The sequence below is a fragment of the Panthera leo genome, chromosome D4 (assembly GCF_018350215.1).
Source record: "Panthera leo isolate Ple1 chromosome D4, P.leo_Ple1_pat1.1, whole genome shotgun sequence".
NCBI lineage: Eukaryota > Metazoa > Chordata > Mammalia > Carnivora > Felidae > Panthera > Panthera leo.
In genome coordinates, this window is record NC_056691.1 from 65,465,124 (window position 1) to 65,482,258 (window position 17,135).

At 35.9% G+C, this 17,135-nt stretch overlaps 1 protein-coding gene and 1 long non-coding RNA gene across 3 annotated transcripts in view; one reads left to right on the plus strand and one right to left on the minus strand.

The window, feature by feature from the left end:
* LOC122204882 overlaps positions 1-2,468 on the minus strand; it is a 33,799-nt gene extending 31,331 nt beyond the window's left edge. Inside the window, exon 1 of one of the 2 annotated variants that reach the window (XR_006195823.1) lies at positions 2,412-2,468. This is a non-coding gene — a long non-coding RNA (uncharacterized LOC122204882). The remainder of the gene's footprint in view (positions 1-2,411) is intronic. The other variant, XR_006195824.1, reaches the window with a different exon arrangement.
* A 3,702-nt stretch (positions 2,469-6,170) lies between these two features.
* LOC122205506 (E3 ubiquitin-protein ligase Topors-like) lies at positions 6,171-9,978 on the plus strand. The gene is made up of 2 exons (XM_042913922.1): positions 6,171-6,207; positions 7,631-9,978. The coding sequence occupies exon 2, from the start codon at positions 7,635-7,637 to the stop codon at positions 9,807-9,809; it is 2,175 nt and encodes a 724-aa protein (XP_042769856.1). The 5' UTR covers positions 6,171-6,207; positions 7,631-7,634; the 3' UTR covers positions 9,810-9,978.
* Positions 9,979-17,135: the final 7,157 nt, after the last annotated feature.

Consider the following 17,135-nt stretch of genomic DNA (forward strand, 5'->3'; position numbering starts at 1 on the left):
ATTTTTAAACATCCCATTTACAAATGTGTCAGAAATAATTAGATACCTAGGAATAAACTTAACCAAAGAAGTCAAATATCTGTACTCTAGGAACTATAAAACACTGATGAAAGAAGTTGAAGATGACACAAAGAAATGGAAAGACATTTCACACTCATGAACTGGAAGAACAAATATTGTTAAAATATCTATACTACCCAAAGCAATCTACACATTTAATGCAATCGCTATCAAAATACCATCAGCATTTTACACAATTATGTAAACAATCAACAAAACTAAAAGGCAACCTGCTGAATGGAAGAAGATATTTACAAATGGCATATTTAATAAAAGGTTAGTATCTACAGTGTATAAAGAACTGATAAAACTCAACACCCCCAAATAACTGAATTAAAAAATAGGCAGAAGTCATGGATATTTTCCAAAAGGAGACATACAGATAGCCAACAGACACATTAAAAGATGTTCATCATCACTTACTATCAGGAAAATGCAAATCAAAACAACAATGAGATATCTCACCTGTCAGAATGACTAAAATAAAAAATAAAACAAACAACAAGTGTGGCAGAGGATGAGGAGAAATAGGAACTCTCTTGCACTGTTGGTGGGAATGCAAACTGGGGCAGCCACTGTGTAAAACAGTATGGAGTTTCTTCAAAAAGTTAAAAATAGAACTTCTTTATGATCCAGCAATCGCACTACTTGTTATTTACCAAAAGAATAAAAAACGCTAATTCATAGCAGCATTATTTACAATAGCCAAGATATGAAAGCAGTCCAAGTGCCCACTGATTGATGAATGGATAAAGAAGATGTGGTATACACCCACAATGGAATGCTACTCAGCCATAAAAAATGAAATTTTGCCCTTTTCAATAACATGAATGGAACTAGAGAATATAATGTTAAGCAAATAAGTCAGAGAAAGACAAATGCAATATTATTTCACTCACAGTGAAATTTAAGAAACAAAACAAATGAGCAAAGGGAAAGAGAGAGAGAGAGAAATAGACTTTTAATTATAGAGAACGAACCAATTGCTCCAGAGGGGAGTAGGGAGGAGGTTGGGTTAAATTGGTGATAGGAATTAAGTAGTTTCCTTTTTGTGATGACCACTGAGTGATGTATGGAATTGTTGAATCACTATATTTGCACCTAAAACTAATATAACACTATATGTTAACTAACTGGAATTAAAAATTAAAAATTAAAATTAAAAAATACTATTCACATTGGAGTCCTTAAAAAGATGTTCAATGAGTTAATGTTTAAAAGTATTTATGGGGCGCCTGGGTGGCTCAGTCGGTTGGGCATCCAACTTCAGCTCAGGTCACGATCTCGCGGTCCATGAGTTCGAGCCCCGCGTCAGGCTCTGGGCTGATGGCTCAGAGCCTGGAGCCTGCTTCCGATTCTGTGTCTCCCTCTCTCTCTGCCCCTCCCCCGTTCATGCTCTGTCTCTCTCTGTCTCAAAAATAAATAAAAAAAAAAAAAAAAAAAAAAAAAAAAAAAAAAAAAAAAAAAAAAAAACATTAAAAGTATTTAGAACTGTCTCTGTATCATTAGAAAATGTCGGACATGACAATATTCTCTTTTGAAGAGAGATAAGCTAAGAAGTATATTTTGCATATATTATAATTTATCTTCCTTTAAAACCAGGAAAGTAAACTTATAATAAATTCTGATTTTGACATACTTAAAAGATTGAAACTTAAGGGGTACCTGGGTGGCTCAGTGGGTTGAGGTCGTGATCTCTTGGTTTGTTAGTTTGAGTCCTGTATTGGACTCATTGCTGTCAGTGCAAAGCCTGCTTCAGATCCTCTGTCCTCCCCCCTCTCTGCCCCTCCCCTGCTCATTCTCTCTCTCTCAAAAATAAACATTTAAAAAATATTGAAACTTAAGATGTTTTAATATACACACAAAAAAGGGTCAGTGCTCCAACACATGAACCTAATAACAGTATCAAAATACATGAAACAAAAATTTATAGAAAGGTGAAAAAAAGAAATACACTATTATAGGTAGATACTTTAATACCACCATTGTTTAGGTAATTGATGATGAAAAATCAGGCAGAAAATCAGTAAGTATACAGTTGACCTGAACCACACTATCAATCAACTTGATCTAAATGACATTTATAGAATACTTCATCCAACAATAACAGAATACACATTCTTCTCAAGTTCAGATGGAATGTTCACCAAGAGAGACTACACTCTGTCTTGTAAAATTCACCTTAACAAATTTAAAAGAAAAGAAATCATACAAATTGTGCTGTCAGACCACAATGGAATTAAACAAGAAATCAGTAGCAGAAAGACAGGTGGGCAATTTCCAGATATGTGGCAAATGAGGACCATAAGGGACACAGAACTATAACAAAATCACTCAAAATTTTTACTCACCATTCCCTTTGTGTGTTGGTGAAGGGAATGCCTTGGAGAAACACCTGTTCTATTGTTAGATACAAAGAGGAAAAAAGTAATGAGTTTTCATTACTCTCCCAGTGAATTAAGAGAATTAAGTTAGAATTCTGTTGTATGTCACTCTAGAAGTTGACTTTGTCCACAAATGTAGTCAATCTTTATTATTTGTAGATTCTGTATTTGTGAGTTTGCCTACTGTCTAAAACATGTAACTCCAAAATCAATGTTCACAGTGTTTTCATGGTCATTCATAGATATGGGCAGAGCAGTAGGAAATTTGAGTTACTCAACTCACACATTCCCAGCTAAGGGCAAACAAAATGATGCTCTGCCTTCTTGCTTCAGCTTTCATACTACAAACAAGTTTCCTTTTCACAGTTTATTTAGTGCCATTTTTTTGTGCTTTTTGGAGGGCAATTTTGCTTTTTAAAATGACCTCCAAGCATACCACTGAAACAATGTCTAGTTTTCCTCATTGCAAGAAAACTGTAATATGCCTTATGAAGAAAATACATGTGTTAGATTAGCATCATTCAGGCATGAGTTGCAATGCTGTCGGCCCTGAGCTCAATGCTAATGAATCAACTATATATATCTTTTTTTAACGATTTATTTTTGAGACAGGGAGAGACAGCATGAACAGGGGAGGGTCAGAGAGAGGGAGACACAGAATCTGAAACAGGCTCCAGGCTCTGAGCTGTCAGCACAGAGCCTGACACGGGGCTTGAACTCATGGACCGCGAGATCATGACCTGAGCCGAAGTCCGACGCTTAACCGACTGAGCCACCCAGGCACCCCCATATATATCTTTAAACAGACATAAGATTATGTACTATTCTGTTGATAAAAATGTGACTAGAGGCCCAAAGGAATCTAACCCTATATTTCCCATGGGAGAAATGGTTCAAACTTTGCTAATTCAGTGTTTGTGATGACTTTATAAACCATAAGTACCTCAAATAATGACAGTTGACTGTAAGTACAAGTTTTGATATCTACTCTATAGTAGAGACTGAACTTTGTGTTATTCAACAAATACATACGAGTTTGTTCAATGTGACAGACTTGTTCTAAGTAATGAGGGGACAGTAGTGTAGTAAACCAAAGACCTCAGCCTTCTTTATTTATGGAGCTTATATTCTAGTAAAGCAGAGAGGAAATAGACATATAAACGTATAATATGTTCGTTATGGTAAGTGCTATGAAGTAAGCTTCCATGCTCTAGAATGTAGATTATGTAAATAAAACTCAGGGAAGCTGAGTTGCTTATGAAAAATCTAAAGTGATGCAAAATTCAAGCTCAGCTCTTGTGGCTTCAGAAACTATGCTCTTTCAATTAATTTACACTTGATCCTTCTCATGAATGTATGTACTAGAGCGCACTTCTTTGTAAGAGAACTGCATCTAGTTCCTGTGAAGAAGACCCTATCTCAAAAGATAATAAATTTATACTTGAGAGCAGTTTTCAACATAGAGACCAATTTTGCCTCCCTACAGAACATTTGATAATCTTGAGACATTTTTGTTTGTCCTACTTGGGTAGGGAGTGATTCTGGCATCTAGCGGGGAGAGATCAGGAATAGTACTTAACATTCTACAGAATAGAACAAAGAATTGTCTGGCCAATAGTAGTTAGATGGAGAAATTGGAACTTAGAGCTAGACGAGCAACACTTTCAAGTGGCTAGCTCATGACTCATGTGGGAAAATAAAAGATCTTATATCTTGCTTTTCTCATGATCAGATTTAATGTGCAGCATCATAGGGGAGAAAAATTTGCCACCCTAAAATGTGTCTCTTTGGCATTGGAATTATTTTAGGCTAATTAAAAAAAAACCCAGAAAACTAAGTTTTTCTTTTTGGCCTCCTTTCTAATTGCTTGAAAGAATTTAGAGAGAGGACCTATTCCAGGTGGGGAGCTATCACCAGGGATAACTATAGTATAATGTGAACTAGTTATGGTAGACAGGGAGGAACCTAGCAAGGCCCATTTTGGCCAAGGTCCTCACTATGTCCCATTGTTTCTGGATGGCCCAGCAAACATTTGTTTACCCCACAGTTATTCCTTACATTCTTTCTGTGAATTGCATTCCTTCATTTTGAAGCCCCAGACTCCTACCCCTATTCCTGAGTCCAGAATAATATATATACCTCATCTTACCTGTTTTTGGAATCTCTCATGTTTATGTGGATCCCCTGTATGTACATTATTAAATTTGATTTTCTTTTGTTAATGTTTGATGTCAATTTAATTCTTAGACTGGCCAGAAGAAGCTTAAAGGGTAAAATAAAAATTTTCCTCCCCAACAGCATTATCCTACCATTGTCAATTTAATATCTTTCTAAATCTAAAATACTCTCACTATAGATGCCAATGTATCCCTTTCCCAACAATCTTCCTTTCCAAGCTGTTTGAGAATTCTCAGTATGTATTTAGGAACTGAGGAGGTAAAAATAAGAAGAAAAGGAAAGGGAGACATTGATGGCAGAATAATGGAGAGATAGATTAAAATATAAACATCAAAAAAGAAACTTGAATGACTCTCTATTATGGTCTTCCTTCTTCCCTTACCCCTCTTATGCTTCATTTAGTTCTTCTCTCTTCCTTTCAACAGATTATTATTTTCTTCTTTTACTGTGCAAAGCATGATGTATAGATGAGATTATCTTTTGAGGAAATTTTGTTACTAATAAGTGTTATATTTTACAAAGTACTTTTCACATCTATTATTTCACCTGAGTCTTTCTATAAACCTTATTTTATAGACAAGTAAAGACTTTTATAGACAAATAAAGACTCAGGGAACATATGTGAACTTGTCCACAGTAATAGTAGAACAAGAACTCGTCTGTAGTGTTCTTTCATCTAGATAATTCTGACTTAGATACGAGGATTATGAGGCTATAGGGTTCTTTATTGCCCTATACTTATCAGAGTATCAGAAATGGTATTTATTTTGGATTAAAAAATCACAGAAAACATGTTTTAAAAAGGTGAGATACTGTCTTGGGAATATGTAATGAAATCTACTCAAAATAACACTAAAATGAGGGTTCTGTTGAACTGCTATTAGGTATCAGGCACTAACACAAAGTAGCTCATTAAGCCCCTCAGATGTCTCAAGAGCTAAATTGTTTTTATCCTATATCTGAGAGAAGAAAAAAAAAATTTTTGAGTGACCTTCCAGTTGTGTTGCCTGTATTAACTGGTAGTTAGTATTTACGAATTAAAGGTTCCCCCCCTAATAACACATTTTTATAATTTTGGTCCCAAAATTTTGTACACAAACAACCAAAAGGTTGGTTAATCACATTGCAAACATGCTAATAGTTTATTTGCATCTTGCATTTAAAGGGAAAGGGACCACTTTCTGACTAAATAATTTAAATCTAAATATTAATATAAGACAGGTATCTATTCTTTTGAAGAATTTATTCATTAAGAAAACCTATATTCCACTTACTGCTCCTGCTCTCTTCTGAGTCAGACCACTCATTACAGTGTTGGCTCTGATTAGAAAATATATTAGAAAATTAAAGATTTCTTGGCAATCTCTAAGTCATGGATCTGAGACCTATCTTATTCAGGGCTTTCATCTTAATTTCACTTGGGACATTTCTGGGAAATATAAGATGCCAATCTCTATGGAAAATTTGGAGCTGTCTCTCCCCAGTCCACAGCAGAATTTGCCTAGTGTTCTAAATTCTGTCTCTAAGGCAAACAAAACAGCAGCTAAGGTTCAGTGAGTGTGGACACCTCCAGATCCTCCAGGAGGTAAATCTGCTAAATAATGTAATTTCTGCTATTTTTGCTTTTCAAGATCAATGAAGACTTAGTGAAAGCATTATATTTGGAAAGCATAGCTTGAAGCCTCATGAGAAAGGATGAGAGTTATGCACACCTTGTGTACTCATTTTCTGATTCTCTTAGGAGCCAAATTTGCTCCCTGTTATTTCTGTCGATTCATGCTTAAATGGCTTATTTCTTGGTTTTTAGTGATTTTTGGTTGTGAACTCATTTAGGGGAAATTTGTCATGAGACATGTAAGTTGTACTCCTACAGGGAGAATGTGTGTTTTCCTCTGCCAGTTGCTTGGCATCACTACCATCTTCAAAATAAATCATCTCTTTGAGGTTTGTAGGAAAACTTATTGTTTGAATTTAGTCTGCAGACATACTTATTTCTTGTTATAAAATCTCAGCTAAAATTTCCTGCTGACTCTCATGGGGGTACTCTTTTTTTTTTTTTTTTCTAACTCACCTTCTCAGTAAGAATGTAGACAGATTTATGCAGAGGCTTCCTATTAGACATTCACCTTTGGACAGAATCCATTCTTAGTCTTCTGTCATCTGTAGCTCTCAGTTTCAACCACCAGAATTGAAACTCAAGGACACCATGGGTACGTACGTGGGGTCAGAACTCACTTCCCTCTCTGGATTCCTATTTTTATTTATTTATTTTGCCTCTCAGAATTTTACTAATTTCCTCAACTTAGGTGTATTTATGATTATATATTAGATATATCAACTTAGATATATTTATGGTCAGCTATATTTACAATTAATGGCTTACATTATTTTATTATTCTTAGTGAGACAGTTTTTCAAGTTTCATAGTACTGCCAGAAATGATTACTCTCTAAGATTTTATAGAAGTCTAAAATACTTCTACATAAACATTTTCATTTAACAATAGATTCAGCCATATTCTCATATTAGTACTTATGAGTTTAACTTTTTTAAATGGCTACATAATACTATGGATAAAACAGTATTTATTTAACAACTTTCCTATTAATGAATATTTATGTTATTTTTATTTTTGTTATTGGTCAACATGTATATATTTGCAGATTGTATATCTAGATTAAATCTCTAGTTATAATTGCCATTAAAAAATATAATACTTAAATTTTGATATTTATTTCCAACTTGCTTTTCAGCATGCAACAATTAATTTGAGTGAGAAAGAAAAAGTCAGTGTGCCTTAATCCTCATTGCCTTTCCATGTTGGGTTTTATTGAGCATATTATTACTAATTTCAAGGAATAGTTTGTTTCTTAACCTTGTTCTAGAATTTATTCCATGGAGAGACAAACCATATTACAGAAATATTTTTAATAGGCATTTTTCATGCCAAATGAGGAATTGATTTGAACCAATTTTTCTCATATACAACTGAAATATAATCTTTTCAGGACAATGCCATTTGATTTCTCATCTGACTGTGATTGTCCTAACTGCTTGGAGAGTACTCAAAATGAGTCTGATTGGAATCCCTGTTTCAGCAAGAGTAGTAATGACTCTTTTTACCCAAGATCAAGAAAAAAATCCGTGTTTTGTTCTGGTGTGCATTGCTTTGCTTCTCAGTGTTTTTCCACCAGGCCAGAGAATGACACCAAAGACTCAGGGTTTCTTCCCTTGGAGGAGGAAAGCTATGTGGAGTCTTCTCAAAGCAATCATCTCGGTCTGAACCCTGAGGGCATTACAAGGAAAATCAGACCATTCAGAGAATTGACTGTCCAAGATTTACTGAGGGAGTTTGGGGATAGCGGGAAGTTCCAGCCAAACTCCATGTCCGTAGGCCACTTTAGAGATCAAGTGGTAATGAAGTTCAGAAGAGCTTTGTATTATTCTGGAATTTGGGTGACACATGTCCAAGGCCACAGACTTGAAAAGCACTTATCAGCTAATTATTTCAAGAGAAACCCTGGTTGTCTACACCGACTGGTCCCCTGGCTGAAACGGGAATTAACAGCTGTTTATGGAGACTATGGCTATACAGTGAAGAATATTCTAACCACCATTCTCCAACACATGACAGAATATGATCTGGACAGTGAGTCCTTCATTCATCTCCTGGAACCTTATCTACAACAACACACCCACCATTTCCTGCATGAGTTTATCAGTTTTGTTCATTCACCTTATAACACGGAGACCTATGACCAACGAGCCATCTATCAATGTCCTTCTGTTTCACCAAGGGTAAATAAGAAGTCCATAGCATCAGCTTCTGTTTTGCCTTTGTCTAAGGATCAGGCTCTACTGGCATCTCAACATAGAAACACCCGGGGCCAATGGAATAATGAGCAGAAGCCTCTGTCAGGCTTGAGACAGTTTCCAAATGGTAACTCTTCCTTGAAGAAATTGGAAATCCCATTACTCCATCAAAAAACAACAAGCAAAACCCATGCTTGGGTTGAAGACAAACCAGAATCAGGTGATCACAAAGGTACAACTTCTACTAACAATATAATCTTGGATTGCCCTACACCAAGGGAAATGGGCCCAGGCTTACTGAATTGCAAAAAAAAAGTTCAAGAGAGGAAAATGGAAGGGATAAAGTTGATTTCTGGTAATGTCCAGGATCTGGGAAAGAGTGACACAACTGCACATACCTTCAGTTCCCTGGAAATTTTTAATCAGGGGCAGTCATGTCAGTGCAGTCTAAAAGAAGGAAGGATTTTGAGCCCGGACCAGCAGATCCATTTCCAGGAAAAAGAAGCAGAAAAGAATAAACACTCAGATTCACCACCAAAGATTTTTCAAAGAAGATTGCCGAGAGAAAGATCCTTGTTAAGTTACAAATCTAGAAAGAGGGACCCCTCTTGGAGTTGCATTTCAGAAACTGCCCTTTCTTCTAAGAGAAACAGTAGGAAGCTGAGATCTTTCAAAAAGAAGAGGTTGAAGGGCAAACAGTCCTCCCAATTTAAAGAAGCTGGTTCACATTTCAGTAGAAGAGTCCAAAGACAATCACAGTCCAATACTCACAGATCCAAATCTTGGTGTGTTGGGCTTACAAAGAGATCTTTAAGCAGAGAATCAAGTAATCCCTCTCTGAAAGGAAGTAACAGAAGTGAATGCTTCACTCAAAATATATGCTGTGTGTGCTCAAAAGTGAAGAATGTGCATAGTTATGAATCAAACTATGGGAGACCATCTTCAACCACAGTTCAACATGTGAAATTTCCTTCAACTGCTGGGAAGAGACCCAAGTGTTCTTCTAAATGTGAGAGTACTTCTGAAGCTGAAAGCCCCTGTAACAGTTTCATATGCCTACAGATTGAGAAACACAGGTCTCCAAGTAAACAAGAGATGAAGCAAAAAACTGCATTTCCTAGAGCTGGCAAAACTAGAGCAGTTACACACAGAAAAAACAAATGCCAGTGTCCAGATATAAGAACCACAAAGGAAGTCAGTGAAGTGAGGGATCTGAATGATATAAGGCAAAGGAGTAGTCTTTCTGAGTGTGCACCTTCTTGCAGGAAGCCAATCCAAAAGAAAAAGAATTCAAGCCTTCAGAAATGTCACCTGGCCATGAATGAACGTAAAGGAGACAAAGTATTAGAAACAGATGGGTGCAAATTGTTTTGAAAGGCAAATCAGTCTATTCAACTAGCCACCAAGAATCTTTGAAAATATGAATATAATCTGGAAAAGATTCTTCCCATCACTTTGTAACCGGAACTAAAAGCCTGCTGAATTAAATTTAAGGCTTTCTATAGAGACAAATGCATATTATTAAATTGGCCATATATCTAAATATTATTTCAGTCTTTTTTTCTCATGAACTGAATTCTTAAAATATTTAGCTTATATTTTAGTTTCCAGATTTAACTATGAAGATTATCTGCCAAAAGCTGCAAACACCACAAAGACTATACTAATGATAGGAGTATATATTACTTAACACAAGGTATGCATGTTAAGTATTACCAAACACAAGTGTTATTTTTTAAAGATACCTATATTTTTTTTCATTTTTAAAGAAATATATATGTATATATATTTTAAGTGTTACATATACATATATATAACTTAAAATATATATACATATATATATATGTATATATATATATATATATATATATACATATTCCAAACCTAATGCATTTTGCAATTCATAGAAAATAAGGAGAAATGGTCACTATCTTAAGACATAGTCATTGCCTTCAAGAATCTCACCATCTAGTTGTAAAAACAGCTACAAATAAATAGAAAACAATAAACATCTTTGGGATACTTGGCACTACCTTCCTATTTTCCTACCCTGAAAACTGTGCCTTCATTATCTTCATTAAAGGCTGCCATATGTTTAGGTAGCTGATTCCCTACCCATTGTAAACTGGTCCAGTAATGGTAACTATACCAAAGCCAAGCTAATCATAGTATTTTTGCCCCTCTGGCCACACAATTGATGAGTCCAGTGGTGGTCAAGTCAGAGTACTCCCGTGAGATTTTTCAACTGCTTCTGATGAAGAGAGTTATTCTTCTCCCCTCCCAGTGGCAGATAGTAAAAGCTTTAAAGCTTGGATGGCTATTAAGAGCTATATTTCTCAATTTGTGAAGAAAACCAGTTTGAACTAAGAGTAGAAAGCTAACAAAGGAAAACAAGACAAGTCATGAGGAGAGAGTCTTGGAGTCAGGAACTGGATCTTCTAGAACTTGAGTTGTCCTCTTGTTCTTCACATGATTTTATTTTTGACCCTCTTTAGGTTTTGTGAATCAATACATTTCCTCTCTGCCTATCTTATTAAATAGAGAGTTCCAGTTACTTGCAATCAAGCAATTCATGGGGAAGTACAAATGGCAGTCTGGGAGAGAATAGTCAGGGAGCAACGATTCCCTTGGGGAGATTTCTGTAGGCTTCTTGGAGAAGTAATATGTAAATACTGTTTTGAAAAATAAGTAGCAGTTTCGCAGGTTAATATGTTGGCAAATGCTATCAAGAAAAATGAGCAACGTAAAAAAAACTAACGTAACATTGTGTGTCAACTATACTTTAATTTAAAAAAAAAGAAGAAAAATGAGCAACTTGAAAACAAAGTAGAGAGATAAAAATTTCCAGCACTCTCCCTCCAGTGTAACTGGGAAATTCTGAGACGGTGAGAAGTGAGGCTGATCCCAAGTTGTAAACAGGAATGAACTCTGGCTTCTCTGGGTCCACAGTAGTTATAAAGCACCTAAATGTAGCACAGGACTCAAACTTCAAATTAAAAAAATAACATTTTGTGTTAATAACTCCCCTTTAAAAATAATCGAGATGTTCTTGCAGAAATCTTAGAAAACCTGTTTAATGGATATAAATGTGTTCCAGTACATTCAAAATTTATATATATATTTAAAATTTATATATATTTATATATATTCATATTTATATATAACTATACATAATTATATATAATATATATGTGCATATATATACACACACATACATGTAACATATATATACACACACATGCATATATACACACCCTATATCTATATCTATGTATTGAGAGAGGGAGAGAGAGAGCAAGCGTAAGTGAGAAGAGAAGCGTGGGAAGGAGGGAGGAAGGGAGGGAGGAAGGGAGGGAGGAAGGGAGAGAGAAAGAGAGAGAAAGAGAGAAAAAGAGAGAGAGAGAGAGAGAGAATCTCAAGTAGGCTCTAGTCTCAGCACAGAGCCCAATGTGGGGTTTGATCCCATGACCCTGGGACCATGACCTGAACAGAAATCAAGAGTCAGACTCTCAACCCCCTGAGCCACCCAAGCGCCCCTCTTTTTTTTTTTTTTAAACACACTTTCATCGAGTAAGAGATTGCTATGGCTGAGGTCAGAGAGGTCTTTTCCTCCTTTCTCCTCTAAGGTTTTGATGGTTTCCTGTCTCACATTCAGGTCCTTTATCCATTTTGAGTTTATTTTTGTGAATGGTGTGAGAAAGTGGTCTAGTTTCAACCTTCTGCATGTTGCTGTCCAGTTCTCCCAGCACCATTTGTTAAAGAGACTGTCTTTTTTCCATTGGATGTTCTTTCCTGCTTTGTCAAAGATGAGTTGGCCATACATTTGTGGGTCTAGTTCTGGGGTTTCTATTCTATTCCATTGGTCTATGTGTCTGTTTTTGTGCCAATACCATGCTGTCTTGATGATTACAGCTTTGTAGTAGAGGCTAAAGTCTGGGATTGTGATGGCTCCTGCCTTGGTCTTCTTCTTCAAAATTACTTTGGCTATTCAGGGCCTTTTGTGGTTCCATATGAATTTTAGGATTACTTATTCTAGTTTCGAGAAGAATGCTGGTGCAATTTTGATTGGGATTGCATTGAATGTGTAGATAGCTTTGGGTAGTATTGACATTTTGACAATATTTATTCTTCCAATCCATGAGCAGGGAATGTCTTTCCATTTCTTTATATCTTCTTCAATTTCCTTCATAAGCTTTCTATAGTTTTCAGCATACAGATATCACCTCACGCCAGTCAGAGTGGCCAAAATGAACAAATCAGGAGACTATAGATGCTGGAGAGGATGTGGAGAAACGGGAACCCTCTTGCACTGTTGGTGGGAATGCAAATTGGTGCAGCCTCTCTGGAAAACAGTGTGGAGGTTCCTCAGAAAATTAAAAATAGACCTACCCTATGACCCAGCAATAGCGCTGCTAGGAATTTATCCAAGGGATACAGGAGTACTGATGCATAGGGGCACTTGTACCCCAATGTTTATAGCAGCACTCTCAACAATAGCCAAATTATGGAAAGAGCAGAAATGTCCATCAACTGATGAATGGATAAAGAAATTGTGGTCTATATACACAATGGAATACTACGTGGCAATGAGAAAAAATGAAATATGGCCTTTTGTAGCAACGTGGATGGAACTGGAGAGTGTGATGCTAAGTGAAATAAGCCATACAGAGAAAGACAGATACCATATGGTTTCACTCTTATGTGGATCTTGAGAAACTTAACAGAAACCCATGGGGGAGGGGAAGGAAAAAAAAAAAAAAGAGGTTAGAGTGGGAGAGAGCCAAAGCATAAGAGACTCTTAAAAACTGAGAACAAACTGAGGGTTGATGGGGGGTGGGAGGGAGGGGAGGGTGGGTGATGGGTATTGAGGAGGGCACCTTTTGGGATGAGCACTGGGTGTTGTATGGAAACCAATTTGACAGTAAATTTCATATATTAAAAAAATAAATAAATAAATAAACATTAAAAAAAATAAAACTTAAAAAAAAAATAAACACACTTACATCAAGTGAGCAGTACACTATAAACAATGAGCTAAACCTTTCATGGTAAAAACTCATGGGAAATATACATAAAGTCCTGAAATTAGTAACAGGAAATCAATTGCAGTGGTTTAAAGTCACTACAACTTAGTAACAGTTTATAAAGGAAAATAAAATTGTCATTGTGGTCAAAAGTGTGCTTATGAGCTAATGACTAGGCTGCGATCAAAGATGTAGAGAATTTCTCCAGGTAGGGAAAACCAAAATGGTTATCAAATACATGAATATATATTCTCTAGGAAAGTATATTTCTTTGGATTATTTACAGAATGAATTTGGCTTTAAGAAGGAAGATATAGGAAAGTGATATTTTTTAATGAAAGAAAGCCTGTCCTATTAGAGGGGTCATATGGTTCCTATCAGGATGGACATATGGTAGCTCAAGAGGCCAATGGAGGGAAGGAGCTCTCGTCCTTAGAAGTGTTCATGCTTGGCTGGATCCCAAAAATGTGGGAAATCTGATTGAATGTTTTATAAATTCCCATTTGACTCAAAGATTCCAAGATTAATTAAGGAGTCACAAAAATGTGCTAATGAACCCAAAACATCGTACTTATAAAATGTGCAACATCTTTTCTTGAATGGGGAAAAAGAAAAAAAATCATGATAATACAGTAATAGTAATTAATATTGAGAGTTTACTATTTATGACACATACATAAACTCTATCAGGTATTATTTGTATCTTCATTTTATGGATGAAGGAAACTGAGGTTTACTGATGCTACTTGCTGGAGGACACAAATCCAGTAAGTGCTTCAGTCTGGATTGAAACCCAGATGGCCTTACCTTCAGAGTTACTGATCTTAAAACCAAGTTTACCTTGTTTACTTTTTTGTTGTCGTGGTCTTTTTCAGTTATCACCTGTCTTTCACACTTTGGTGAACACATTCACAAACACTGTTATTTTACCTTTACAACAAGTGAATAAGTTTGGTTTAATTATGCCTATGTTTTCAATGAAGAAAAAAGTTTCAAAGTTTTATCATAACAAGCAACAGAGCTGAGAGCCAAACTATAGGTTTAACTGCCCATGCTTTGTGTTTATATAGCCTGTCATGCTTGACTGAGCTTTTCAAATCTAACTCAAATGTACCTATGACCCTTAATCCCTACTCCTCTCTGCTACTGAGTGCACTTTTTCATTCAAAATCCAGAATACCAATATAATCGTGCAGAGTGAGGCATTAAGGGTTCACTTTACTTATTTATAAGGATAAAAGGCAATTCCTCTTTTCCAAGTTCACCCTGAATTGTCCTTTTGATGCTAATGGGGTTCATCTCAGCCAGCAAGGAGAAGGCAGGTGAATGATTTTCAATACAAATGCTTCAGTTCACACGGTGTCTTCTATAGCATGTGGGTCAGTTGAATCTCTGAAGCCCAGGGCCAGTTTTCATCTCTGTCCTTGACTCTAATGTTCTTTGGTCTGACACTTCTTTAGGTACATTTCATCTATCTAATGAGAAGCAGGTAAGGAGAAATGAGGTGTCTGAAGATACTTGAGAGTCACTGTCAGGTGTGAATATTTAAAAAAAAATGGGTTAACGCTTATATCTTTCCATTATGCATATTTTAATTAATGTATATTGATCAAGCATCACAGCAACTGCTTAGGAAAGACTTTTTCATCTGTGCTCACTGGAACCATTAGTATAACTTCCTAACTGGTTTCCCTGCTTCTGTGCATGCTGTCTCTCTAGATCATCATCCACACTGCTACAGTTATTCTAATATACAAATTTATTTGTTTAATTTTCCTGCCTAAAATTCTTCAGGGATTCCGTATTTCAGAGAGGATAAAGTCCAAATTCTTTACTTTTGCATACCCTTTACCATCTGGCCTCAACCCATTCCTATATCTTTCTGTCCTAAAAGACAAAACACACAAACACATACATACATATTATGCACAAGGACATATATACACATCCTTATATCTACATACATCATCTCTTAGCAATAAAATAGATGGCAACCTCCCTGCCTTATACAAATGCACTCCTTTCACAACACTTATTCCAGTGTCTTGCATATAATAGGTGTTCAATACACATTTTTCCTATAATTGGTCTGGTACTATTGAGCTGTGTGATCTTGGATAAGTTAGTTAACTTCTCTGCAATTCGGTTTCCAACTTTAGTTAAATGATACTGATTCAATCGCTTTTTGAATCACTGATCTGATGTTCCATACAATGATGTCACTGCAATACATCTGAAACTTTTTCTTACTTCTTTATTGTCAGTGGTTTTGACTGGACTCCTCTTTCACATTCACCTAGCCTTCTTTGTCACATTATTGTGGTCCATGGTGGATTGTAAATTGTTTACTGGATTATAATTTGGACCTACAACATTCAGCTAGAGGGTTTCCTAGATTTCTTTCCATTTCTAACCTATTAATCTTGATTTTTGGATTTAAGTTAAACAGTCATTTCAAAGTGAGCTACTAATATTATACAGAAATACAACAAATTTTATCACATTGTTTAAGTGACCCAAAGTAAAATTTTAGGACACTGGTTAGAAATGCTGCCATGTGCAGATTTATTTCATTGATATATCATTTATTATTGTATAAAGCATCTGAACACAGGTAGCTTCAACAGTTTTAGTAATGTGCAACTATAACACTGTTTAGGGAGTTGGCAGGCATATTTTTTATGTTAGGTTTCAGAACAAGCAAATATATTATAAATGTTACTTTTATATACCAACTACTAGACAAAAACATTTTGAAATATAAGGATTCTGCATATATACTTACTTATTGAGAACTCAGAAGAATAAGGTGCTATGCTTCAGCAGAAATATAGTGCTTGGATGTTAAAACAAGCAAAGAACAGACGCAACAGCCTAATTGCTGAAGCAAGGCAATCATCAATTTCTCCCCTGCTTCACTATTTAATGCTTTCTCAATTTCTACTGTCTACTGCATCATGTTCTTTGCTTTTTCTTTTTCAAATGTGATCCAAAGTCCCAAGATACAATGATACCAGTAGAATGCTGGTTCGGCAGTTAGGCCAAGCCACTGTCTTCTTCATGAGTTCTTAGCTTAGAATATTCTTTGTTTCACTGTTTTCTTAGACAATACTTACTTTCTAGAATCCATTCAAGGGATAATTCTTTGAAGCCTAACTTGATTATTTTCCCAAATATCAAGCTATTACAAATGAACAATTTCCTTTGTATCCCCATACAAACTTCTATTGGAACATGAAAAATACTTATTTTGACTTTTTATCATGCATGTCTGGGTCCACCCCACCCCCTTCCCCTGACCCAAGAAAGAGACCTTCTTCAAGAAAAGAAGCAGCATGGCACGTAATGGGTACTTAATGAGTGCTAAATGAATGAATTAATGATAAAGGGTACAAAACAAAGTTTTATTTAAGTAGGTCATTGGTTGTAAGAGCCATCTTGAGGAAACAGTGACTCAAAAAGGATCCCTACCATGAAGTCCAGTGTGATCTATTCTAATCACTTTTCTCTATTAAGCCTAAAAGTCAACTGTGCCCAACCAAGGAGACTCTAAAGGATGCCCTTATGTAATCATTGTGTATTAATATGAAATTCTCTATGTACTGTATTAAAATGACACTTTCAGGGGCACCTGGGTGGCTCAATCAGTTAAGTGTACAACTCTTGGTTTTGGCTC

What these genes read in the sequence shown, in the direction of transcription:
- LOC122205506 (XM_042913922.1), top strand. Translation starts at nt 7,635, where the DNA reads ATGCCATTTGATTTCTCATCTGACTGTGATTGTCCTAACTGCTTGGAG.